Genomic DNA, 27,367 nt, shown 5'->3' on the forward strand with positions numbered 1-27,367 from the left:
GGAGAGAAAGGGAGAGCCAGAGGTGAAGCACGTTCCACGGCCAGGCATGGGGCTGCAGTGTGGACGGCTCCTGCATTCTGCTCCAGCTTCCATTTGGAAATGGCCGCGAATTACAGAAGTTGCAAAAATAAAAACGGAAAATACCTTTCTGCCCAGGCTCTCCGATTACTTCCATCTGGCCCCCACTGCCACGCTTTTTCTGAGCGATGTAAGGGTAAGACACATGCATGCCATGACCCTTGACCTCTGGATCCCTCAGGTGTGTCTCCTGAGGACAGAGCTGCTTTCTCACATACGCAGCGTCCTGTGTGGGCAGTTAACGTCCATGCCCACTCTTTGTATGTTCAGACGTGCAGTGGCCCCAGCGACAGTCCTTGTAGCGGGTTTCCGCTCCCCCCCACCCCCAGCCTAATGGCACAGCAGATGCCTGCTGCTCAGTTCCTGCCCTGGTCTTTTCACAGAGTGGGCAAGCCATCCCTAGCCTGCCCTCTCAGGTTGGCTCTACCCGCACACCACCTGGACACTTGCTCACTGAAGATATAGTCCCCTCAAAAGCCCCGTTTCTTCTGTCAACCTCACTGAGGAGTTAGCTTTGCTCTAGGAAACATCTGGGAGAAAATGTTTTAGTATGATGTGATTTTTTTTTCCTCCTAGCATGAATGAAACAAATTCTCTTGGTTAAGGTTTCAGTACTTTATCATCATCCCATCTAAACCCGTCGTATATCCACCAGTTCTGAGCACGCCACATGTGAGGACAGAGCGTCTCATACTATGCCAAGTGAGTCTTTCCTCATTCCAGAACTCTAGACTTGAAAGCTTAGGGAAACGGAACTGTTTCCTCCCCTCCCCCAGCTAATATGTGACAGAGCAGGGACTTAGGATGGCCTGTGTAGAGTGCTACATCACTCACTTCTGTGATAATTCTATGACGTGGGCACCAGATAAAGACACTGAGTACCAGAGAGGTTAAGAGGCTTGTTTGAGGTCATCCAGCTGATACATGCCAGAGATAGTGTTTATAGGCAAGACCTTTGATTCCAAAGTCCTGCTCCTCCCAGCAGGATATCCTTGGCAAGGGCTGGGAGGGAACAACGGGAGGTGTCAGGCTTGGAGATGTGAAGAACGGGGCTCACTGCGGAGCTGGTAGATCTGTCTCTACAGGTCAGGGGTGGGTGGCAGACAGGAGAGTCTCGCTCTCCTTGAAGTCTCCTTGGGACCCCCACTGATTTTACAGGCAGCAGGGACAGTTTCAATGACTGTGGCGTTTCCTAAGAGGCGAGGGAAATGGTAGGCAGTGTGCAGGTTGGCTGTGTGGACTAGAGAGGGCGGTCATTCTTCATCCTCTCACAGCTGGGCAGGACAATGGCCCATCACGGAATCCCCTGTCTCCGCGCCCTCCTCAAAGGGGAGAGTAACCTGCCAGAGTCATAGAGTGATCAAACTGCTGGGAGGATGTGAGCAGTTATTGGTGATATTTATACTATTAATGGGGGTGCAGGGGTGACCAGTGAAGTGCTAGTCTTGAAAGCACTGAGTTAGGTCCCTGGAACCCACAGAAAAAGCCAGGCACGGTGCTGTACACTAGCCATCCCAGCACCCGGGCATCAGTTCCAGACCGGTGAGAGACTGTGTCTCAAAAGAAGGTGGACAGCACCCCAGGAACGGTACCAGGGATCTTCTCTGGCCTCCACGTGCATGTGCGCGCGCGCACGCGCACACACACACACACACACACACACACACACCATTAACAAGAACCCACCACAGCCCGCACCCTGGCGATCCCTACTGTAGCTCTGACTCTGGGAGAAATTGATGATAAGAGGGGAACATGCAGGAGCCTGGGACCAACCCAAGTCCTCCAAAAAAGCCTTTCATGCCATTGGTCCACCTATCCAACTCTCCCTCCTTTTCTCCTTCCCATGAACCTGCCCACTCTTACTCCTTCCTCTCCATCCACATGTCATACCTGTCTGTCCATCCACCCACCCATACATCCACCCACCCACCCACCCATCCATCCACTTGTCCATCCATCCATCCATCCACCCATCCACCCACCCACCCACCCACCCATCCATCCACCCACCCACTCACCCATCCATCATCCATCCATCCATCCATCCATCCATCCATCCATCCATGCTTCCACTGATGCTCTCGGATACACTGTCTTAGGTGCTGGGGACCAGTAGCAAATCACGAAGCTCACACTCTGCCCTCCATAACATTTCCTCTGAATCAAAACGGCTGGCTTTTAGGTATAAGGTCTAGCCAAGAAGCAGGAAAATGAGGGTGGAGCTGAGAGAGTCCTCTGGGGGATCTGGTTCAGGGATGAGGAGTTGAGAAGCTGTATGAAGGTGTCAGAGGCATCTCTCCATGCTCTGAGTCACAGTGAGGGTAAGGCAGAGGCTTTCCCCTTGCAGACAAGTTTGCATGAGGGTTTGAGAAAGAGGGATGAGTCCTCAGTTTTCTAACCATGTGCAAAAACATGCACCTATGTCCCCTACCACCCCAGAGCCGCTGCTGTCCGGATAACTGAGCTCCAGTGACCCATAACTGAGACGAGGGAGGGGCTACTTGGGAACTCAGTTTCAAAGGCTGCAGTCTGTAGCTGTTTTTAGGGCAGTCTTTGGCTGAGGGCTCTTTACTTCTTGGCGACCAGGAAGCAAAGAGGAAGGGGCTGGGTCCCGATGTTCCCTTTAGGGGAACCCCCACCTAGTGACCTCACTTCCTCTTCCAATGCTCCACTTCCTAATAGCACCACAGCCTGGAGGCCAAGCCTTCAGCACTCAGGCCTTTAGAAGACATTAGGGATCCAAAGGCTAGCAAGCAGACTCATGCTTGGGTGTGTGTTGGGCGGCCTCTGTCAGAGGCAGCCGTGAAGTCAGGGTAGCAGTATGTGGTTGTTTCTTCCTTTCCTTCTAGAACCAAGTAAGGGTCAAGGAGTCTGGGTAGCTATTTTCCTGTTCTGGATGTTCTCAGGCACAGCGAGGAACACTGTTGGCTCCTTCCTGGCAGTTAAGCCCATTTCCTTGTCCCTTCCTAAGCTCTCTAGGGCCAGCTGAGGCTTGGAGCATGGTTGAGGGCCACCAGGCTAGAGACAGTGCTTGCAGGAGCTTGGGGGTAAAAAAGGGCAGCAGTTATAAGTCTCTGCCCCGGGCAGTGCTGGGCTCCCCTGGCTGCATGGACAGCTTCATCTGCTTGACCTGCACACCTTTAAAAAAGTGTTGTAGAAGCCATGCGGTGGTGACACATGCCTTTAATCCCAGTACTCAGGAGGCAGAGCAAGGCAAGTCTCTATGAGTTCGAGTCCAGCCTGGTCTACGGAGCGAGATCCAGGACAGGCACCAAAACTACACAGAGAAACCTTGTCTTGGGAGGGGGGAGTGTTGTAGGGGCCAGAGAGATGACTCAGTGGGCAGCGAGCTTGCTGTATAACAGTGAAGACCTGAGTTTGGATCCTTAAACCTCCCATAAAGCCAGATACAGTAGTGTGCATCCATAACTTCAGAGCTACAGGGACATGGGAGGCGGGGACAAGAGAATCCCCCAGAGTTCACACATCAGCCAGCCTGGCATGCACAGCAATAAACAAGAGAACCAGTATCCAACAATGGGGAAGACTGACTCAGGGGGTCGTCCTCTGACCTCCACAAAGCATGCCATGGCATGTACATGCCTGCTCTCTTAACCACATATGCACACAAAGATCTTAGCAAAGTTGGAAACACTGGTCTTCCAATCAACACATCAGCAGAGAGCACTGCTATACTGCTAACAACAAAACAACAACAACAACAACAACAACAACAACAACCACAACCACAACAGAGGATAAAAGTCAAAACCAAACCTAACCAAACCTAACCTTCTGTTTGCTCTAAGAGACATGGCCATGCTGCATTGGCAAGCCTGGGTGATTAGGCTCCTGGAGAGATCGTTAGGGATTTCAGGGGAGAGTCTTCCTTACTGTCCACTGGGGTCAGACACAAGTGGCGGCAGTATTGGAGTCCCTGGAGCCGGGCTGCAGGGAGCCTGTCTAGGGCTGCCATAGCTGCAGGCATTGCCAGAGGGGCCCATGGAGTTCTCTTCTGTGGTTAAAGATGTACCTATATTTTATGTGTACATGTGAGTGCCTGAATGTGTGTATGTGTGCCACGTGCATGCCTGGAGCTTTCAGAAGCCAGAAGAAGATGCTTGATCTCCTAGAACAATGGTCTGTACTAGAACTAGAGTTACAGGTGGTTGTGAACCGTATGATATGGGTGCTGGGAACCGAATCTGGGTCTTCTGAAAGAGCACCAAATGCGTTGACCCTCTCTTTTGCTTTTAATAGTGGCAGCGGGTGGGCTATGGACTAAGGGCAGGAGCTGAAAACCTTCATTTACCACTAACAAGCCCACAGGCAGGAGGCACATCTTTCCTCGTTTGGGGACAGGAGACATCGCCTAGGTGCCCCATGAAAAGTCTCCAGTGGAAATAGTGGAGTTAGGACTTAGGTCAGTATTGCCCAGCTGTGGGACTCTAGGCCACTGTACAAAAGATTATAAGGTGGTCATTTCTCTTGGATGCCAAAAGTGACCAATAGGTGGCGGCAGAGCCCTGCAGGAACAAAGCCTTGCGATTTCTTTAGGCAAGCAGTCTGGGTCTACAGAGCCCACTCTAGCAACCGACTCCTGCGCCCTAGTACTATGGCCTGCAGCCACCACAGTGGGAAGGTGGGGTTTAATGGAAACCCGACCCGTGTCTAAGGCCAAGCTCGGAGGATGGGTTTAATGGAAACCTGACCCGTGTCTAGGGCCAAGCTCTTCCCATCCTGGGGCTTCCTTTACGCAATCAGGCTTCTCATCAAACAGGAGTGATGATGTTCACTGGTTCAGGATCAAATGGGGCGAAGACCTAGGTAGTGAATGGGCTGGTGGTAATGCAAACTGTGAGGGTATGCGCTTGGCCTGGCAGAGCTGACTCGTGCATGGAGTTCTGAATGGCAAGACTTAAAACAAAACAAAGCAAAAACCCAAGACACGCCCCACTCCCAAATCCTGAATATCCAGTTTATCTTGATAATCTATAGCTTCTACCTCAAAATGATGCCCACAGGAGTTCCAGCTAGCTTCCCCTTCCCACAGGCCACAGGGCACAAGAGTCTTTTTTTTTTTTTTTTTTTTTTTTTGGTTTTTCGAGACAGGGTTTCTCTGTAGCTTTTGGAGCCTGTCCTGGACTAGCTCTATAGCCCAGACTGGCCTCGAACTCATAGAGATCCACCTGTCTCTGCCTCCCGAGTGCTGGGATTCAGAAGAGTCTTATAGCAAGTCTCCATACTGAAGGCCTGGCCTATCCTGGGTTAGGAAAGCCCAAGATGGGTTTGTGTGTGTCTGCGCTGTGGCCTACGGTAGAATCTTGACATACTCCTTCACTTCTCCTGACTGCTGGGGACCTGAGCGGAATCAGGGATGGGCAGAAGGGAGGTCTTGGAATCCACCTGCTCCGGGACAGCGAAGTCTGCAGGGGCCCTGGCAGCTCACCTTTCCTTGAGGCTTGTTTATGAGAACTTTAGGGGACAGACATTTGTAGGCTGCCAACTCCTCTGATAGGCCAGCTTTGGTTTGGCTTCTTGGCTTTCATTCAAGGCTGACATAGCCTCCAGGTGGCCAAGAAATCACAGCAGTGGCGCTGAGGAATGGCCTCCTGTCCCCTTGGCTCCTGGCAGCTCACAGAGTATTAGTCGTGAATTCCAGCCTCTGCCAGCACAGCATTCACAGAGGGTATCAAATGCCCCTTAGTGTTAAGTTAGACCTCCTTCCCCGGGGAGTCCTCCCTTATCTTCCAAGCAGGAACATTTATTCCTTCTTCGGAAGTGTCCCCACAGAAGGCTGGGAAGCCTCCAGGGAGGCCTGTTAGATTCTGCCTGTATAGCCACCAGTGGTCAATATGTGTGTCTCCTTCGTGTGGGATGTTTGATCTTGTGTCCCCTACACTTGGCCCAGGTGCCTGATAGGTGTTTACCAAGTCAGTGAGTGAGAGAGAACACTACAGGTTGATCATTCCTATATCTGAAAATCAAAAAGACTCCAAGAACATGAAAAAAATTGAGCACTAACATGATGTCCCAAGTGGAAAATTCCACACATGACCTCATGTGATGGGTTGCAATCAAAACATGTATTATTAAAAATATTGTGTGTTCTCTAAAACTGCCTTTAGACTATGTGGATGATGTGCACATAAACATACATTAACTGCCCCATAAAATCACTTTTTATGTGGGATTTCTGGAGCTTGGGGCCCCTTAAGATTATGAGCGGAAGGGCAGTGACATGCTGCCACCAGGGTTGGCATGAGAATCCAAGTCATCTGCCTGGATGCCCATCATTCGGTTCTTTCCAAGGGCATGCCATCTCCCTAGTGGACTTGACAAACTCATACACCTCCCTAGTGGCAACTTTAGAAGTCAGCAATGGTCTCCTACTTGGCATAGTGTTTCTGGAAGGCTCCTCACTCTGCACAGAGCCCAGCTGCTCCTGGAAGCCTATTTTTAGCCTCCCGTCCTGTATCGTCCACATCACCGCTCATTTGCCAAGTCCTGTTTTACACTCACCAGCACCCTAGAAAATTACCCATCAGTGTCACAGGCAGACAGCCAGGGAAGGAGAAGACACCACTTCTTTACCTCCTAAGTGACACCAAGTGCTTTCTCTCAGGCATATGGTTGGTCTGTTTCCCTACTCTCTGTCCTTCCCACTTGGTCCAGGGTCACCAGTTTCAGAAACAAAGATGTTGGGAGACCCAGTGTCTGCTGTCCTACTGCCCGAGGCTGGTCTCGTCTCTCTTCATCCTCCACTGGGAGACTTCTGCTCCGGCCGGTGCCCTGGCCACTGTCTCTGGTTTTGCTGCTGTCCCAACCTAGTCCACCTACCTGTCTTCTTTGCACACACAAGTTTCTCCCTTCGTGATCCACCTCAAACGGCTCCTTCTCCAGGGACTTTTCACATATTAACCTCTGCTTCTGAAATCTATGCATCGGTCTGGATGTGGTGGTGCACACACCTTGCATCCCAGTGCTCTGGAGGCAGAGGCAGGCAGGTCTCTGGGAGTTTGAGGCTAGCCTGGCCTACACAGTGAGTTTCAGGCCATATGGGATGACACAGTAGGATCTTGTTTCAAATTTTTTTTTTCTTTTTTATTCAGGAGAGTCACCCGAAAGATTCCTTAAACATGGATTTGCTATTTCCTCCCTGGCAGCTTCAGATTTATTACTTCCGGGGTAAGGACTGAAGATGTGTATTTCTGTCTTTTTACCATGTCGGTAGGTGTTGTGGTCCCCAACTCAGGGACCACAGTCTGCTCTGAGAATCACTGTTTCCTTCTCCTTTGCTCTTTCTCCTTCATCTCCCACTCCACCGTGTGTGTGTGTGTGTGTGTGTGTGTGTGTGTGTGTGTGTGTGTGTGTGTGATATGAAGACTAAACTCAGGGGCTGCATGTTGGATAAACACCCTTCTACTGAGCTACGCCCTCCAGTCCAAACTGCTGTTTGTTTATTTAGTTTTTTTTGAGGCAGGGTAGCCCCTTGCTGTCCTGGAACTCACTATGTAGACCAGGCTGGCCCTGAACTCGCAGAGATCCGCACACACTCTTTGGCCCCAGGAGTGCTGGAATTAAAGGCGTTCACTACCATGACCAGCTCACACCACTGCCTTTAACCAAGGGTTTTCAAACTGGGTGTGCTAGAGGAGAATCACCAGCCTGTGCCTCCCAGCTCTGCCAGGCAGTTCTACCTCTATGTATTAATAGTCTTCAGTTCAACACAAAGTTTCAGCTGAAGAAAAGATTTAGTTAATCGGAGAGGCGCATAAGTCCCCAGGGGGGCGTGGCCTCTTCTGTGTGCGGTCTCCCTGAGTTTGGCTCCTTCCACTCCTGGTTTTCCGTGACTCGGGGGTAACACAGACAGGCACTGAAAGCTCTAGTGGTTATTTAAAAACAACCATAAAATATAACTACCTTTCAGTTTTAATCATGATTTGGTAGAGGTTTGAGTGTCCATTAGCTGAAGTGATCAGGATCAGAGTTCAGGTTATTTGTATATGGCTTACAGACAGACTGTCCTCCATCTAAAATGCTCTAAAAATGGAAAACTTTTCAGTACCGTAAAGTTTCTGATTCTCGAGAATTATTTCAGATGAGGCACGCTCACTCTGTCCTTTACTAAAGGGTAGAAAACATTTAGCGTGAATGGGCGTCTCTGTGTGAGACGTCACTTATGCTGAAGGGCGTGAGCAGGCTGAGTGTGGGCTGAAGGGGGCACACGAGGGAACCGTTACACAGCAGCCATGTAGAAAGCAGGGGGGTGCAGTCAGCTAAGGTGTCCCCCAAAGGCTTGTGTGTTGAAGGCCTGGTCCAGAGTCTGTGGTGCTCCTGGGAGGCGGTGGAACCTTCAAGAAGTAGGGCCTATGTGGGAAGTCCTCTGCTCACTGAGGGGCACAGCCTGAAGGGAATGACAGGACTCTGGCCCCCTCTTCTCTCTTTGCTTTGCAGCTGGTCACCTGAGGTGAGCAGCTGGTTCCAATACTTGCTTCCCACCATGATGAGAGAGTCAAAGTGGTGAAGCCAAATGGCCACAGACTGAAATCTCTAAAACCGTGAGCCAAGAGAAACCTTCCCTCTTTGTAAGTTGGCCATCTCTGGCATTTTGTTACAGCTATAGCAAGCTGCCCAACCTACAGGGCGACTGTTAGGAAGACTTAAAGTTTAGGAAACACTGTCTTTCAGAACACTTTGAAAGTCACCTGAGCACAGTCCTGTTCCCTGGGTGCTCTTGAATTTCCTCTTCTTGAATTGCATGCTAATCGCCCTGCTTTCTTTCTTAAACTAATAAAAGATTAGGATGACATTTTGAAAAGGGCACCTCATTAAGCAGCCTCATCTCCATTGGAGCACCTGGCTCCATGCTCAGCAACCAGCTGGCCATTTATCTTATGGTAATGAGGTGTCATCTCCGCACATGGGCCTGCCTTCCGTTCCTGCTTGTGCCTCCTCCGACAGCATTTTTCTCCCTCCCACCTGCCAGTCCGGGAGAAGCGTGTCTGTGTGGGGCAGGAGGCCCCAGTGTCACCTGGCGTCTACTCCGTAAGAACACATTCTGTGGCTGAGAGGGGGGTTTTTACCTGTACACCGTGGTTGGAGGGGAGCTCAGGCTGTCATACACCAGCCTCACATGGCCCTGGTACAGCTCCAGTGCCAAGGGGTCATTGTCTCCCTTGTAAAGAAGGATGCCGTTGTCCTTGTCAGTGGCCACCTGGGGAGAGCAACCAGGGTGTGTGGGTTAGGACTTACCCAAGTGCCAACCTCTCGTGACCCACTCCCAGCACCCTCTCCAGGTGGCTGTCTCAGAGTCTGGACCAGACTGGAATTCAAATCCAGATCTCTTTCCCCATCTGGCCTGTCTATTCCAGAAGGGCAAGACTTAAGCTTATAGTGCAAATGCTAGCAGAGCAAATGGTCTCAACAAGTATGAATTGAGCATGTACTATGTGCCACGACATCAGGGCCACACATCGCGGATGCTCAAGTCCCTCATATGAAAGGACATCTGTCTGCATCGAATCCACGCACTCCTCCCATGTGATTTCCACCCTCTCTCTAGATGATGACACTACCTGACACAGGGGAAATGCTATGGTAAAAGCTGTAATGCATATGTAGTGGTTACCATTACGCCCAACCTTTTGAGGTTGTAACCCTGTCATCTGTAAATTCACGCCAGGGAACTGTGCAGTAGACTTCTTAAAAAAATTCACAAATAAAAAATCTCATAACGTTTTAAGGAACTTTCTTATTTTGTCTGGCTCTTACTCATCATTATCCTTGGCTACACACAGCCTGAGGGCTGTGGGCTGGACATACCAGGCAGGAGCTAAGTGTGCCCATACATGTTCAAGAGAGTGGCAATGTTCTTTAAGATGTTTTTGATCTGTGGCTGGTTGAGTGTGCTGGGGTGGAACCTGGGCTGGTTGTAACTATGCAGATCAGGAGGCCCCAACTCTACGGTGTCTCTCCTACTAGTATACAATGCGATCCAACCAAGTACCGGCCCCTGAGGAAGCCTGTCTCTGCATGAAACATAGACTAACAGTTGTAAACAAAGGCTGAAGACCAGAGCTTAACTCAGTGTAGCCTAGGAGGCAAACAATGTCTTCAGGGCTGTCTGGGGCAGCTAACAATAAATACCACTGTCTGGGCTTCACCCCTGAGCAAGTCAGCATGAGCCTTTGTGGGCAAACGTAAGTTTAAAAGCTCTGCAGACGATTCTAGGTGCTGCTGAGGCTGGAAGCCAGGCTTCAGGAGAAGCTGCCCTGGCTGGCCAGCTGGCTGCTGGGTGAGTCTCCACAGGAGTGGATGTTCAGCAGGTCCATCTGATAGCGAATTTGGACGTCTGGAGCACTGGAGGCTGGTCTGGTGGGGAGGAATGAAGGAAGGACGCAGGAGGGTGGGGGAAGTGAGGGCTTCTTATTTATCCTAGCATCGATGCCAATGGTACGGTCCTGTCTACCGGTCAGGCTCTGCAGGGAGAGTATCTTCTTGGGTACCCTTCAGCCCTGCGGTCTGGAGCAGAGTCTGCTGCTGGGGATAGGTGCTCAAGAGATCCTTACTGAATGAGCGTTACATTTGGAAGCTCCAGACTGAACCTTGGCTAAGGATGTAGAGCTCATGCCCAGCAGCGCCCAGCAGCTCCTGGGCTACTAGTTGGCTCGCATTGTCCAGGTGCATCCCTGGGGCTACGTACGGTGCTGAGAAAGCAACTTGGTTCATACTAAACACTTTTCCATTCCCTCAGTGTGTCCTTGTGCCTTGTGCTTGCTTGTGCCTCCAGGGCTTTGCAAATGCAGCTCTCTCAGCTAGCTCCTCCCCAGCCTTTGTTCTTTACTCAGTCACCCCACTCTCTTATCCCTCTCCCTAGAACTTAGGCCAAGTGCTACATATGCTTCAGATCTCCACTTAGCTCTTCCTGCCTCTAGACAGCCTTCTCTGATTCCTCCCTAGAGGCCAGGAGCACGTGCTCTGTGCTCCCTTAGCACCCATCCTCTCTTGTCATCTCCTTTGTTGTCATCCTGGCTGCTCTGCCCTCCATACCACCCGGTCCCCACTGTCCAGCACAGGAGAGCTGCAGGAGTGATCTTTAAGGAATGGGTGAGTGAGACAGCAAGGAGCTGATGCATGCTGTGAGACTCACCAGGAGGTTTCTTACGGACCACTCTGGGTTGACCCAGCCCCTGAAAAGCTGAGCACTGTCCTTGATGTTCTGGGAGAAGAGGCAGGCTTGCTAATGGTCTGGGAAACCCCAGCTGTACCCTTGAGGGGTGCCACACTCAGGTCCTTCCAAGGATGGTAGTTGGGAAGGGAAGAGCATACCTGCAATGAGATGTTGGCCTGAGGCCGGACCTTGGCAGAGGCCAGTTCCACATAGGAGTCCTTGCCTACGAAGTTCACAGTGATGAGCTTCTCACACCTGGGCCCAGCAAAGCCTGGGGGACAGCGGCAAGTGGGCTCCTGTTGCACCACAATGCACTGTGCCCCGTTCTGGCACTCATACTGGTCACAGGGGCTGGTCTGTAGCAGAACCATGGGTGGGGGATGCTCACAGAAGAGACCACTGGAAAGAAGGCATGGGAGAGAGGAGACAACCAGAGTTATTAATTAAGAAAAAGGTATAGTGGGAAGTTCCATTCTTGCCTCTAACTGAAGCGAGTCCTTTAAGTTTTAATCTTTCTCTTTTTTAAAAAGCTGAGTCAATGCAGGCAAACAACCCAGCTCAGTGGGTAAAGGTGCTTGCTGCTAAGCTTGATGACCTGAGTTTGATTCCTGGGACCCATGGTAGAAGAGAGAACTGACTGACTCTCAGGTTGTCCTTTGAGATCTACAAGTGTGTGTGTGCTCATGCACACGTGAATTAACAGAGTATGGCATAGCCAGCCAGCAGGGAAATTCTGCCTTACAAAGAATGGTGTTCTGACACCTACAACAACATGGATGGGTCTTGAGAGCACCGTGCTAAGTGAAAGGAACTATCCACAAAGGCCAGCACCATCTGACTATTCAAATAGCCGGGTTCCCAGAGACAAATGGAGAGTGAGGTTGTCAGTGTTACAGAGAGGGAATGCGGAGTTGTTGATGGTGTTGGGGTTGGAATTTCGCAAGGTATGAAGAGCTCTGGAGATGGAGACGTGTGAATATTCTATTAAAAAAGGATTTTTAAACAAGTTAATTTTGAATTATGTGTGTGGTCTATGAGTGCATATGTGTATGTGAGTGCCTGTGCCCACAGAGGCCAGAGGGGTTGGATCCTTCCAGAGCTGGAGATATATGTGGTTATAATTGCCTGATGTGGGTGCTGGGAACCGAACTTGGGTCCTCTGTAAGAGCAGCGAGTGCTATTAACTGTCGAGCCAATGTGACTATTCTTAACACTGTTGAACTGTCCCCTAGGTTCAGATGAGGGCTGGGGAGAACCCACAGCTGCCTTCTTGGCTCACTATCTTGGAGTCTATGTCAAAGTTAATCTGCATATTTTATATTCATGCTATCCAATCTGATTTCAGTCTGATTACAGTCCCTGCTCCCCCAGTTTCCTGTAAACCCATGCCTAACTCTTCCAGTCCAGGTTGAGGGGGACTTGGAGCTCAGGCTGCTTTTTCTACATACCCCAGACATCTAACCATCTGACCAATGCCTCTTACCTGACGTTTCTTCTTGCTCCAATTCCAGAGACTGACCCCAAATACTCTACTGAATTACCTCCGTTTTTTCATTGTCTTTTATTATTTGGTGCTAGGGACTGAACCTGGGCATATGAGTATGCACGATAAGCAATGAGCTACATCCTCAGCCCTCATGCCTTTTTCTGCCATTAAGATGCCATAAGTGTTTTTGGTTTCCAGCCACCCCACAAGCTGGGCTCCAAGGTGGTGACATCTTCCATTAGGTAGAATCATGCATGTGCGACAATGTGAGCGTGGACTCAAGTCTAACTTCTACATGAAGTTGCCCTGGTTAGCTGCAGGGAGGCCTGCATCCCTGCCTCCTCCTGCCATCTAGTCCAGGCTACCTTCCTTCTGAGATGCTCCTCTGCCATACCTGAAGCCCTGGGGGCAGATGCATGTGTAGCCATTGACTGCATCCACACACTGGGCTCCGTGGCGGCACTTGTGGGCTGCACAGTCGTCATTGTCTGTCTCGCACAGCTTCCCACTGTAACCAGGGACACAGTCACACCTGGAACACAGGCAGAGAGAAATTTGCTCAGGGCCTGCCCACCTGGCCGGCAGATGCTCTCGTACCTCCTCTTGCCAAACCTCTCTTTCCACCTACTCTAGTTCCTTAAGGGTCCACCAGGCCTGCCTCTGCTCCTGGGCTCCACTCAGGGTGCACGGCCTTTGCTCTCAGAGTCAAGGTCTGTCTGTTGCAGGCAGGGGACAAGTTTTGCTTTCAGAACCAGGCTGGGAGCACAGGAGGCATCATACAGCTTTTGGGTTAGATCTGGTTCCTTCCACCTTCGTGTCAGACACCTGGCTGAGCACCTTCCAGGGGCATCGCATCAGATCCTCAAGGGCCTGAAGGCGAGGCCCTATCCAAAGCAGCATCCAGAAAGTTCTCAAGCCACCTCCCCAAAGCCTCATTGAGTGACGGCTGCACTTAGTTAGATGTTATTCTAGGTGTACCGGCCACTCAGGGCCTCCCTAGCTTGCGCATTCTCTCAAAGCCACTGGTCTTCAATCAGCTCTGCTGCTCTGGAGTACAGTGGACATTGTGTCCAGTCGGACAGCGCAGTAGAAACGATGAAGACAAGGATGAAGGAAGCGATGGCATCCGCACCCCCCCTCCCCCGCCTTGTTTCCTTGCTTGTTCAGACACTCACACTCGGTTAGGAAGGAAGAAAAGCTCTTATCTCCCAGGGGACAGGATGGGAGCAGTGGCCTTGCGCAGGCCCCTGTCCAGCTGGTCCCTAGAGATCAGCGGGTCCACAGCCCTCCCATACTTCTCTAGCACTGAGACTAAGCCTGTACGTAGCCAGAACACGTGTCCGTGGCTCATTTGTTTGAGGTAACACAAAACTGAAATCTGTGCCTGGAAACAGACCTGAGATCCCCCAGGGCTAAGGCGACCCTACAAACACACACTGACGTAACGCTCACTTGCTTCGGGCCCTCCTGCAAGGCCTGTGCACCTCTCTGGCCCAATTCTTCTGGCAGAATCAAAATCAAAATGCCATCTCTCCAAGGCAGAGGGAGAGGGGGCACAGGCAGGGAGTGCAGGGCGAGCAAGAGCTCTCAATTCTGAGCTTGCACCCACAGGACCTGACTCTGGGGGGGAAAAGGGGAAGAAACACTCCTCCTTCCTCCCTCACGGTACTCCTCCCCCTTGGGAACAGACAGAGTGGGTAGAACCGCAGCCTCACAGCAGAGCCAGGTAAGTGACGAGGAGGGAAGATTCCGAAGCAGCATGGGGGCCCCGTAGAAACAGCTCCAGAATCTCAAGACTGACTGGGCAGGCTTGTGTGTGTTCAGATCTGGTGAATTCTACTAGCATTCTACCAGTTCACTTTTATGTACCTGGCTGGCAAATCTAAGGTGTGCACCCTATTGCTGCACCAGAGCACATTTTAGGGACACGGTATGACAAAATGTTTTCCTTCCTTCCTTCCTTCCTTCCTTCCTTCCTTCCTTCCTTCCTTCCTTCCTTCCTTCCTTCCTTCCTTCCTTTTCTTCTCCCCCCCCTCCTCCTCCCTCCCTCCTTCCATCCTTCACTCTTCCTTCTCTCTCTTTGGCTTTTTTTTTTTTTTTTTTTTTTTTTTTTTTAAGATAAGGTCTTGTGACAAAGCCAGGTTAGCCTCAAACTTCGCATGCTGCCTAGGCTGACCTCAAACTCTTGACTCTTCTATTGGGGTTTCTAAGTCCTGGTGCTAACGTGTCTGCCACCAGGGCTGAGGACATGGTTCAATAGTTAAGAGCACTTGCTGCTCTTATAGAGGTCCCAAGTTCAGTTCCCAGCACCCACATCAGGCAGTTCACAACCACCTGTAACTAGAGTTCCAGTAGGACCTGACACCCTTTCTGGCCTCTGCAGGAATTTGCACACACATGCATATACAAAAACATAAAAAAAAAACCCCTAGGGGGCAGACACCTGGCTGAGCACCTTCCAGGGGCATCACATCAGATCCTCAGGGGCCTGTAGGCGAGGCCCTATCCAAAGCAGAATCTTTAGAGAGATGGTTCATTGGTTAAGAGCACTTGCTGCTTTTACAGAGGATCTAGGTTTGGTTCTTAGCACCCATGTGGCAGATCACAACAGTCTATACCTCTACTTTCAGGGTATCTGATGCCCCCTTCTGGCCTTCTTAGGCACCAGGGACTTTGTGTGTGTGTGTGTGTGTGTGTGTGTGTGTGTGTGTGTGTGTGTGTGTGTATTTGCACACACAAAATATAAAGAAATTTTTTAAAAATGTTTAAGAAATTTCTGCCACCAAAACTGGTTTCAGGCAATTTTCTAAAGAAACAAACTAGAAATCTGAGGCATTGGAATATGCTTCAACACTTTAGCTGCTGGTAAAACTGGGCCTGGAGGAGGGGTGGGAGAGGGTGGGAAGACCAATAGGAACAAGGCACAGTGATGTATGTTATGAGAATGTGGAAATGAAGCCCATTATTTTGTAAACTAGCTAAAAAAAATTAAAATCAAAACCAAAACCAAACCCCAGCCGTGACGGGCATTTCAGTTTCATCACTTGGATCCAAAAGAGCCCCGGAGAGCAGACGAAACTAACCGGCCCTCTCCAAGGCTTCAAAAAACCTCTCCAGCATTTAACAGGATAAAAACCAACCTTTAAAACATGAAGTTCAAGGCAACTGATGAGTAGGGAAAGCTACTCCCATTTCTAAACTCAGTGGTGGAGGCCTGGGGGGTGAGGCTGTCTATAGACTTCTATTGGCACGGCCTTAGACATTAACGAGCAAAGGAAACATCTAAGGATTTTGCCAGTTAAAAAAAAAATGCACCAGGCAGTGGGCAGTGGTGGAGCACACCTTTAATCCCAGCACCTGGGAGGCAGAGGTGGGTGGCTCTGAGTTCCAGGCCAGCCTGGTCTACAGAGCGAGTTCGAGGACAGCCAGGGCTACCCAGAGAAACTCTGTCTCCAAACAAACAAACAAACAAACAAACAAACAAACAAACACAATGCAGCCTCTGACCCAGGGAGCCTGGGCAGGGTCCAGGCACTTCATTCCTAACACATTTCCATGAGGTACTCACTGGCTTGAGGACCTCACTCCTCACAGTAGGGTCCACATAATACGTCTCAGATTACGGAAGCAGCAGGTGATGCCACTTCAATTCTTTTTATTTTTAATGTATCTTCCATGTTGATATTATGTAAAGTCTGTGTTGGATCTAGTGACCAAGGGCCTAGGCCACCTGGAGTATCTGGATCTAGCAGATACCAGACTTGCAGACCCTCTTCTCTCTTCCTGGCAGTTGGGTTGGTGTCACCGGGTATGGGCTGGGAGGGCCACAGTCTCTCCACTGGAAGCATGAGACCCGGCACTGCATGGAGTTTTCAGTATACACAAGTCAATGAGATCTTTGTTATTTCCAGGGCCTCTAAACAGATCTGCCTGACACCGAGACCTCATTAAAGTGTCTCCAAAGCTAAGCAAAGGCCATCCCGACTGCAACACCCTCTCTCATTAATGTCCCTCCAGGCTGCTGCGGGATATCAGGTGTTTGATGATGGGCAGGGAGGGGGGCACAATAATAAAATGCCACAGTGGGAGAATGGATTATTGTTTACAGGCATTTTAATATAAAAACGACCACTACTGAGTTGGCTTTTACAGACTTTCTGAGACACTGTCTCAGAAAGAGACACGACATGACATATAAATAAGATGACTCAAGCAAAGCTTGGCTGCTGTCTTCTTTTCCTGTATTGTCCCAGACTCAAGGGTCTTGGTTATAGCAGAGGGCAAGGTTTTCAGAACAAACATCAGAGGATTATGGAAAATCTGGCGGCTCTAACTCTCTGTGTCCACACCCACCCCTGACCAGTTTCCATGGCCTGCTGGGTTCTTTCAAAGTCCATGCCCTCTTAGTTTGCCGCCTGTCCACTTGGCCTTGAATGATACTCATCTCCTCATTCTGTAGAGCTGAGGGTTAGTAACCATTCATTTCCCTTCCTGGCACACCCAAAGGCCTTTGCTTGACTGTCTGGGCTTCCCTGTTTTGGGTCCAAGCATGATTTTGCATGGTTCTTATCTCCAGGTTGCACTTCAGACCATTCTGTCCACCTGCAGTATACAGCCTGGTATTTAGTAACTAGAGGCTCTCGGTTGGTGTTGGATCCTGGGGTGGTGGGAGTCTGGGAGCTGCACTCAGGAGGCCCCACCTCCTGAAACTCCTTCCTAGCATATGTCAGAGAGGCATGAGCAGACAGGTAGACTAGATCAGGGTGACACCCAGAGCAGCCGTGGCTTCATTTATCCTGGCAAAGTCAGAGGCCTCACACCTCTTACAACTGCCCTGGAGATGAACAAAAGGACCAGGATGTCACAACAGAAAAGGGTACTACAAATCTGGGGAGAGGGCTCAGCGGGTAGATGCTTGCTGTGCAAGCCGAGGACCCAGGTTTGGATCCCCAGAACCCACAGAAAAGCCAGTCATGGCACTGCAAACTTCAGGCTTCAACATTCCACATCAACCTGTGGTCCACACGCACACCATGTTGGTGAGTGCGCACACACACAGAAAAAAGACAGCATATGGGAAGATACACTCAGGCCCCAGAACTGCGTGGTGCTCTCAGGCTGCCTCTTCCTAACTCTACGAATTCCTCATGTAGTCCCCTGCCTGGCTCTGCTGCTAGAGATGGAGAATGCTCCACCAATGGCAGCGGCTGCTCATCCTAGAAAGAATTCCTGGTCCTACCACCTCCCTCCCACAGGTACGGTCTAGCAAACTTTCCTTGGGGAAGCAGGACCAAGAAGGCGGCCCACCAGGAAGGCTACACACTGGGTCGGTGACCAGACACCTTTCAGACGGTGGATCAACCTGTGATGGTTCCTTCTGTGGATGGCCCCTCCTTTTCAGCTCTGGGAAGGAAAGATATGCCAAGAGAGGAGAAGGCGGGAGAGAACGAGAAGGCAGAGGGAGGGGGAGAGGAAGAGGGGATGTATCCATCTCTTTATCTAGCATCAGAAGAATACAGAAAGGAAGAAACTGTAAAAGATAAAGGCAGCTTGTGGAGATATGACCAGGCCTGGGTCAGAGAGAGACGCACATGAGTACAGGGGAGAGAAAGATGGGGTGACAGGCTGTGTAGGGGGAGACACTGCCTGACTCAGGGCCTCAGACCTAGGCTGGTGGAGGCAGAGTCCTCAGGGCTCCATGCCAAAACACGAGGCCGTGCCGCGCCTTACCTGAATCCTTTGTCCAGGGAGATGCACTTGGCCTCATGTTGACAGAGGTTCATCTCGGGCACACAGTAGTCAATCACCTCATCGCACAGCTCCCCTGGAGATCACGGGGAAGAGAAATTAGGCATCTGGGAGGATACTGGGGGTCACCAAGGCCACAAGGTCAGACTTGTCCCACTCTAGGTCATAGGTCATGGACACCAGGATCCTTTCATTCTTCTTTTGGTATATCCTTTTTACCGGACTCCTGACTCAGTTTCCCTAGAGTGACAGTGAGAAGGTCCCTGGGGTCTCTGGACACTCAGCACTGTCTGGCTGATTTTTTTTTGACCTTTCTGGAACTGTTACAGCTGAAGTCACAGGCTAGATGCTGACCTTGGACTATGCTTACTCATACTGATTTTTTCCCTATTCACCATCTATTTATTGAGTATCTTCTACATGGGAGGCACTGTGCCAGGGGCTGGGAACACAACAGTGACCTTCCAACGTATCCTCTTCCATGGCCTAGCGAAAAGAATCTGCAAACAGGTAGGCAGGTGGCACTCAGAGTTGTGAATGCCACCATGACAGTGACCTGTGGACACAAAGATGGGGACCCACAGTCTTGCCCAGGAGGCCAGGTAGAAGCTTCCTGGAAAAATGGACTAGACATGTTCTATCTGCTGCAGTCAAGAAAGCCAGTTGGATGTTTCAGAGAAGGAAATAAAGGCGCTTGCAGTTCTGATCTCTGGATATATACTATCTTTGAAGTTCACAGCCCTGCAAAATGCCTTATGTGTCATAAGTACCCAGGGATGGTGAACGTGGATAGATCCGATAAACCTGCATCATCTGAAAATGTGTGTTAGGAATGCAGTTATAGGGTGAGGAGGCCGGACCGTATCACGGAGCAGCGAATGAGTTTAAAGTCAAGATTTTATTTTTTATTAAAATTTTTGTTTTTTTATTTTTATATGTATAGGTGTTTTGCCTGAATGTATGTCTGTGACCACATGTATGTCTGGTACCTGTAGAGACCAGTAGAGGGCATCAGATCCCACACAATTGGAATTAGAGATGGCTGTGAGCCCCCATGTGGGTGTTGGGACTTGAACCCAGGTCCTCTGAAAGAGCAGCCAGTGCTTTTAACTGCTGAGCCTGGATTTTATTTTCAAAAAGCCAAGTAGAAAGTGATCTAAGAGAGGAAAACTTCTAACCTTGGAAGCTCGTTCCAGAAGGCCAGGGGGTTAGAGTCAGGAGTAAATAGGAGGCTAAGAGGGACAGGAAGAATGAAGGTGGCTGGCCAGTGACTACATGAGACACAGCCTGAGAGACTAGTCTATGCTGTGGTGGGGACAGCCTGACCCCTACCCTGTCCTGATTTCGACCCCAATTGTACCTCTCTACATTTGCCCCGGGAGAGACACTGTTCTTGGGAGGCCTCCTCCTCTTCCTAGTCTCCCACAGAGACTCGGGTATAGACAAGTGTGTGGGTAGGATGCAGATGCTTTTTTGAGACAGAGAAGCCATAATGCTCCCCTCTCAGGTGCAAACTGCAATGTATGTGCAGGAGCCTAGTCACCCACCGACACCAGGAGGGCTGCATGGGGCAGAGGGCACACCTCAGCTCCCTGCCTCCATGCCCATCTGCATGCTGGAGTTTTTTTAAAAGTCCGTCTCTGCCAATTTGAGCCTCTCTACCCTCTCCTTAGCTGCTGGCATTGTGATTCTGTTTTGGTACCAAGCACTGTCTTTTGGAACAAAGATTTAATGCTGCAGTGGGCTTCCTCTTGTCTTAGGTAGGCAGAAGCCCTGAGCCGTACCATGGACCTAATGTCAGTGTTGTGCATATAGTTAAGTGCCCAACAACGGCTGCCTGTTGCCAATGGCAATTCTTGCTTATCCCCATGCTCTCAGAATGAGAGGCAGGGTGTAGGGAGGTTCCCCTGCAGATGGGCTTGTCTGTGTCCAGGAAGCTTGGGCTAATAGAGTAGATGGCCTTTCCCATTGGCCTTGGCACAGGTCAGAAGTCCCAAAGTTGTTCTTGGGAATCTTGAGCTGACCGTAAAATCTCTGAGGGGCAAAGAGAGTTTCTGCATTTCTACCTCTGCGGGCATGCCTCCACTTGTACTTGCCTCCTCCTGCCCCACTTCACAGAAGAGCCGGGCTCCATGGACTAGGGCCCGGGAGCCCCCGATAGCACCATTTTCTCCTTGTCTTAGGTTTGGATTTCCAAATGACATTACTTCTAACACAGTATGTCTAGGTCTGTAATGGTGTTTCGTGGGTCACAATGGGGCAAGAAGACATCTTGGAGATCAAATACACCAGGGAGGGACACAAATAGCATCCCTTAACGCAGGAATGTTCACAATTCCACCATGTTAGTTTGAGTCACAGCTCCAAGAAGATGGCTATTATATGCAGTGTCTTCCAGGTTTTTATAATTATTACTGCTTTCTAAAACCATGGAGTTAAATTCTATGGGTCCATTTTTCAAAGGATTCACGGAAGTGCAGTCTGGGATACACCACTTCAGGTTGATGTCACCACACAGCAGGCTGCTTGCCTCAGTTGGTGACATTTTGCTTCCCAAGCAAAAGGAATATTTAAATGTACTCATGAGGATTTGCGGATGTAGGAAACAGAGGTGTTGGGCTTTGGTGGTGGGTGGGTGGGAAGACATTCCTGGGGAATTCTTCCCATGGGAGCCTTCTTTATATCCGCCAGCCGGGGAAGTTCTCCACTGTGGTCTCACAATCCCCCCACCCCTGGACCTTTCCTCCCACTGAAGCTCATGTTTCTCAGGCCGACCTTAAGCCTCTTAGGAGAAGGAATGGGGTCTTGCTCAGTTTTGCATTCCCAGCTCCTAGAAGAGTGCATGGAGGACAGATTTCCAGAACTAAACAAAGCCCCACCGGTGAAAGCACCTCTCTGCCCAGCCTCAAACACGTGGGGTTCCCAAGGGAAGGGGTGGCCATAAGCACTGCAGGGCAGGTGCAAGAGCCTCATAAGTATGTCCCAAAGTGGGGAGGAGCTAGCGGTTTGCCTGGGACGGTGCAGATGGCAGAGAGGGAAAAATAAAAGAGAGGGTCCTGGGAAGGCTCTCTGGGTCTTGGTGTCTCAGTCTTAATACAGAGAGAGAGGAGGTGGGGTCCCTCCTCCTTCCAGGCTACCACTAAGAAAATTCTACCCTCTTAGTGACATCCTCAACCCCACTCCACCCCACAAACCCACCGGCATGAGTGCATCCCTCTTATCCTCACCCGTGTAGTTAGGCGGGCACACGCATGCGTAGTTGTTGATCCCACGTCCCTCTGTAGCCTTACCTGTGTAGTTAGGCGGGCACACACATGCGTAGTTGTTGATCCCATCCACACAGGTGGCATTGTTTTCACAGTCGTTGTCCTCACAGTCGTCGGGGTTGATCTCACACCGTTGTCCCTCAAAGCCCAGCGGGCAGGAGCAGCTTTAGGGATGAATGTATAGAAAGGAGGGGATTCCAGGGCCAGGGAACAGGGCAGGTTTCAGAGGAAGGCAGGAAGGTGAGGGGGCAGAAAACAATCATCAGGTCTCTCTTGGGGCTGGAGGTCTAAGACAGCATAGTGGACACTGAAGTCTTGGGGACCCGAGTAGGAAGACACTTAGGAACCTACAAGGTCTTTTTGTCTAGCTACTCATTTCCAGGCAATGTGCTGGCCCCCTACCTTGCTTTACAGCAGCAAGGCCTCTACCCCCACCCCACCCCCCAGCTGGAGGAAGTGGTTTCCTGGAAACGGCTTAAATCTCTGCAGCTGTATTTGAATTCCCCTTTCCTTTGGCTCCTCTGTGGAGCAGACAGAGAGGGGCAGAAAAGCACTCCCCATAATGTTTCATTCTCAGGCAGACTTTCTATGCTGAGGGGTAAATCAGGCATCTTGGTCAAGGTCACAGCTCTGTGACTAGGTCTCTAGGAAATGCATTCCGGCCTGGCACTTTCTAGATGTCTGATTTAATGATGTTATCTATGCAACCAAACAAGGGGAGCGCCGCACAACAACGGAGAAATCACTCAGTACACTTAGTTCTAGACAGAAACCACTGTAACCATCTCCCCGATTGCTACTTCTGCATGTCCCGCCACCCCAGCCTCTGGGGAGGCAGAGTGGGAGGACTCCTCTCTTGCCAAGACTGAGGACCCTCTGTGAGCTTATCTCAAAGGACATCAATCAGCAGGTGCACTTCTTTCATTTGCCTCTGCTGTGGTACATCTGTTTGAGATGACTTCCCCACCCCATCCCGCCAAACCCTGCTCACAGGAGTGGGCATGCGAGGTTAAAGGACAGCAGATAAAGCCTGGGCAGTGGTGGAGAAGCCAGGGGTGAGGAGGTGCTGAGGGGTGGGAGGGAGCGAGTGTCTGATGAAGTGACTCTGTGAAGTTCCCTCTTTCAGGGCCCGAGTTCTGGTCAAGGAGTTATGGCCATCCATGAAAGTGGCTCCAGCTTTAGACCTGAAGTCCAGGCCTCTACTTCAAGACTGCTCTGATTTTGAATATAGATTAAAAAGTAAACTAAACTAAGAGAAAGCAAACTTCATGGCCCCAGAATCCTACTTTACTTATTTCCTTACAACCTGAAAACCATATCACATTTCCTACAAAAGTCCAGGGATGTTTGAGGATTGAGCTCATGAACAGCAGAGCAAAATGATCCTCAGTCTCCCTTTCTGTTACAGACCCAGGGCATCATGAAAAAGGCCAATTCTTTACAGTCACATGGGGGCTGGTACTCAGCAATCATAAACAAGGGTGGCAACTGTTATTTCCCCCTCCCCCAAAACAATTCCTTGGACTTTCCCGGGGTCTGGGGATTGCCTGGCAAGGACAACGGACATGATGCCGGTCAACAGAGTAGGTGTTGCTAATGGCTGGAGAGGGCGAGAGGATGTCAAAGTCCTTATCAGGCACCTTGAAGGGGTTCTCAAAGACGAAGCTGTTTAAATGGCAGGTTGTGACCCCCATATGGGATCCTGTAACTGAATGTAGGGCTTGTGAAAATTCTGGCAACAGTAAACGGTTTCTGAACGAACATGGTCCAAAATTTAATTAAAAATCAAATGCATAATGAATCCCAGGTGTTTTGGGCCGCGCTTGCCGGTGCCACATCACATGACTTCTCTGCAGCTTTGCTTCTGAGCACACACATGTGCACTGTGCACCATGCACGCTGTCACACCACGGGGCCCGAAACACCTCTGCACAGATCGACACCTCTGCACAGATCGGAGACTTTTGTACGCTACGAACTGCAGTGTTTTTACCGTACACATGCACTTTTCTGCTGTTATGGAAACAAAATGGTCTGAACGCAGAAAATATGTACATGAATAAAGTTCTAAAACTAAAATAGTAAGGATTTTCCCCCCATTTTTTTCCTACCACCGCTCTTCATCAATGTGGCATATCTTTGGATCGTACTGTATTGGAATGTTTCATTTTAAAAATTGCCGTTTGACACTTTGGTTGTAGGACACAGGGAAATCAGGCTAGAAGTGACTGAGAAGCTTTCTCCTACTAACTAGTTTTCATAATTCAAGAAAGTTCTATTCAGGATGCCGAGGGAGAAAAGCATCCTTCATGGGCTACTTTACCCAGTGGTGGACCCTGAGGCTACAATCTGACCTTCTAGGTAAGGTGTAACACGGGTGCACGGGTGATATGATTGTCACGGGTGTAACCGATCTCTGATTGGATTTGAGGCCTCTCTGTGGGAGGGATACCTGCCTGACACTATTACTGGTTCAAAGCCCGTGGTCCCGAAGGTCACAGGCTCAAGGTGGGAAGCTGTTGCTGTTGTTTTCCTCAGTGGGCATGTTTTCAAATGCCTCTAAATATTTATGTGTATACCCACAGATCAGAGCTACCATCGAACGTGGGTGGTCAAAGTGCAGAGGGTAAGTGAGAGTTGAGTGTTCAGCCCCAAATGGGACATTTGCATCAACTGTCCCTAAGGCTCATCAGGGGACATCCAGGAAGGGGAGGTGATTAATTGATAAATAAAACACTGATTGGCCAGTAGCCAGACAGGAAGTATAGGCGAGACTAACAGAGAGGAGAACTGAGAGAACAGGAAGGCAGGGGGGGGGGGGGGACACTGCGAGCCGCCGCCAGGACAAGGAAGATGTAAGGTGCCGGTAAGCCATGAGCCATGTGGCAAAGTATAGATTAATAGAAATGGGCTGAGTAGAAGAGTAAGAGCTAGACAATGGTAGGCCTGAGCTAATGGCCAAGCAGTTTAAATAATATACGCGTCTGTATGTTTATTTTATAAGTGGGCTACTGGACTGCCGGGGCTTGGTGGGACCCGGAGAGAAAAACTCTAGCTACAGGGAGGTGGAAAGAATGTAAGATATGGAGGATGGTGAGGGGTTCAGTGAAACACTGTCCTGCTGGAATGACATGACTGATGCACTCATGAGCTTCCAGCAGCTGTGGCTACCTACCCAGGACCTGCACAAGATCAGGCCAGCCATCGTTCCAGCACGGGTGGGAGGGGACACATTCCTACTTGAGGAGCTACGGACACCTGATGGCGCTGGAGTAGGGTCATTTTCTTCTGTGGTATAGCTGTTGGTAGGCTGCCCATGCTCTGGTGGATGGTTCATCACCCATGCACATGCAGGTGGTACTAACTGGGCCTAGTGGGTTATTAAAAAAAAAAAGGACTTGGAGGTAGAAGGCAGATGTGTTAGTAGAGATCTGGGCAGAGTGGGAGGGGGATATTTGGGTTGGATATGATCAAGATACACTGTACACATGTTTGAAATTGTCAAGGAATAAATAATACTCTAAAAATGCTACTGGAGCTGATGATGAGTATCATAAAAAGTTGTTAAATGGATTTTGGCTTGGGTTGAGTACGGAATTTCCAACAATTTCTGAAATAGTCCTAAATATACTTCTGCCATTTTGGACCAGGTCTTTATGCAAAGTGCTGTTCTAAGAGTTGGTGCTTTTAAAATAAAAATCTCTATCAATTCTAAAAAAAGTTGAAGGTGCTCTTTGTCCTACAATATCAAATATTTAGCCAACATCTAATTAATCTTATTAGTATACCAATTTGTCTTTGTCTTTAATAGCAAATAAATATTAATAATACAATTATTAATAATATACAGCATATACACACACCCCTAGGAATTGTTTAAAATAAATTTATGATTTTTTATACCCTGGGTATAAAAGTATATGATTTTTTTCATATATTTTAAATTAAAAAAATATTTTATGTGTATGGCTATTTTACCTGTATGTATGTTTGTGCACCCTGTGCATGCAGTACCCACGGACACCTGAAGAGGACATCAGATCACTGGAACTGGAGTTACAGACTGCTGTGAACTACCATAAGAGTGTTAGGAATCAAACTTGGGTCCTCTGGAAGAGTAGCCAGTGTGCAAAGTCACTGAGTCATCATCTTTCTAGTCCTGACTTGCTCACATACTTTTTTTTTTTTTTTGGTTTTTCGAGACAGGGTTTCTCTGTGTAGCTTTGCGCCTTTCCTGGGACTCACTTGGTGGTCCAGGCTGGCCTTGAACTCACAGAGATCCGCCTGGCTCTGCCTCCCGAGTGCTGGGATTAAAGGCATGCGCCACCACCGCCTGGCTGCTCACATACTTTTATAGCAAGGGTCAAATAAAAATATTCAGGGCAAAAAGGGGTCATGAGTGGAATAATTTGAGAAGCCCTGGCCAGGGCAACTCCAGGACTGTTGGCTAGCAGTGAGGACTTAGTTCAGATTTTGAGGTCTCATCTTCCTTTTGGTCCTCCTGTATGGTTAGCCCTGTGGCCCTTTCTGTCTGTCTGTCTGTCTAATTTATTTACTGGCTTGTTTTATAATTTTTTGCAGAACTGCTCTGCAGCTGAGCTACACCTTCAGGCCCGGCTTTTGCTCCTTTGGTGAGCAGGCAATGCACAAGGCACCTGAGTGGGGAGGGCAGGTGATGATTCTGGGATTCTGCCACTTTAGAGGTGTTGGACGTTGAACTATGGTCCTCTAAAAATGGTAAGATGAAGCAGCAACCCCCTGGACCTTGGATGTGACCTTATTTGGAAATGGTGCTGATGCAGCTATGATGGTGAGTTGAAGTATAGGAGGGCAGATCCCTAATCCAATATGGCATCCTTGTAAGAGGACAGCTATGGGGAGACAAGCATAGCCCTGGTGCTCTGTGATGATACATACTGAAGAGAGAATGATGCAGCTATAAGCCAAGGAATGCCCACGATTTCCAGTAAAGCAGAATCCAGGACTGGATGGGTGATGTCCCCTCCCACTGGTTTTAGGAAGAGCTGCATCCTGCACACACGTAGGTGTTGGGTGTCAGTCCTCCAGAACCGTAGAAAATGTTTCCATTGTTTTAAGCCTGGGCGGCTGGGAAATCCTAGGAACTGACTCCAGGATTGAAGAGGGCTGTGGAGCTATTCTTCATAACCCCGCTACGGTGTCTCTGCCTGTCTGCCTTGCTCAGCGCAATACTGCAGCAGAAGGTAGCTCCTCCCAGGAGCACACACGGACAGGTCATCCCTACATCTGCCTCTGCCGAAACCTTCTGCCCCATTTCCCTAGTCCTGTAGACGTGGGCATTATGTCTTTCACAGCTAACTTTCCAGTTCCCATGAAAATCGTCCGGGACCGAGGGTGAAGTGGAACCTTGATGAACAATCACTCTCAGGGAATCCCTGCCCCCACTTGGACCCTGTCTCGGGCCTGAGTAGGGCAGCACCCACTTTCAGCCCTAGAAGTACACTTCCTGGCTGGGGCCACCATGGTCACCTCCTCTTCTTTTCTTGGTGAACAGGGAGTGGGTGGCTTGGCTGACTCCAGGCAGGAGCAGGAACAGTGCCCGAGTTCCATTTTTCAGGACTCATGGTTGGGTGG

General features: G+C 49.8%; 1 protein-coding gene and 1 long non-coding RNA gene across 2 annotated transcripts in view; one reads left to right on the plus strand and one right to left on the minus strand.

Annotated features, from left to right (window-relative positions):
- Positions 1-27,367, minus strand: part of Slit3 (slit guidance ligand 3) — a 595,024-nt gene that overhangs the window by 10,087 nt on the left and 557,570 nt on the right. The window contains exons 28-32 of the mRNA XM_052758587.1: positions 21,779-21,918; positions 18,471-18,564; positions 13,135-13,272; positions 11,413-11,653; positions 9,168-9,298 (exon numbers count right to left, since the gene is read on the minus strand). Of these exons, the coding sequence (XP_052614547.1) occupies positions 9,168-9,298; positions 11,413-11,653; positions 13,135-13,272; positions 18,471-18,564; positions 21,779-21,918 (744 nt within the window). The remainder of the gene's footprint in view (positions 1-9,167; positions 9,299-11,412; positions 11,654-13,134; positions 13,273-18,470; positions 18,565-21,778; positions 21,919-27,367) is intronic.
- LOC128122822 (uncharacterized) lies at positions 2-18,454 on the plus strand. Its single transcript, XR_008222503.1, has 3 exons — positions 2-780; positions 7,194-7,269; positions 16,652-18,454. It is a non-coding gene; the product is annotated as an uncharacterized LOC128122822 (long non-coding RNA).

This window comes from Peromyscus californicus, unplaced genomic scaffold (assembly GCF_007827085.1).
Source record: "Peromyscus californicus insignis strain IS unplaced genomic scaffold, ASM782708v3 Scaffold_3__1_contigs__length_106647218, whole genome shotgun sequence".
In the NCBI taxonomy this organism is placed as follows: domain Eukaryota; kingdom Metazoa; phylum Chordata; class Mammalia; order Rodentia; family Cricetidae; genus Peromyscus; species Peromyscus californicus.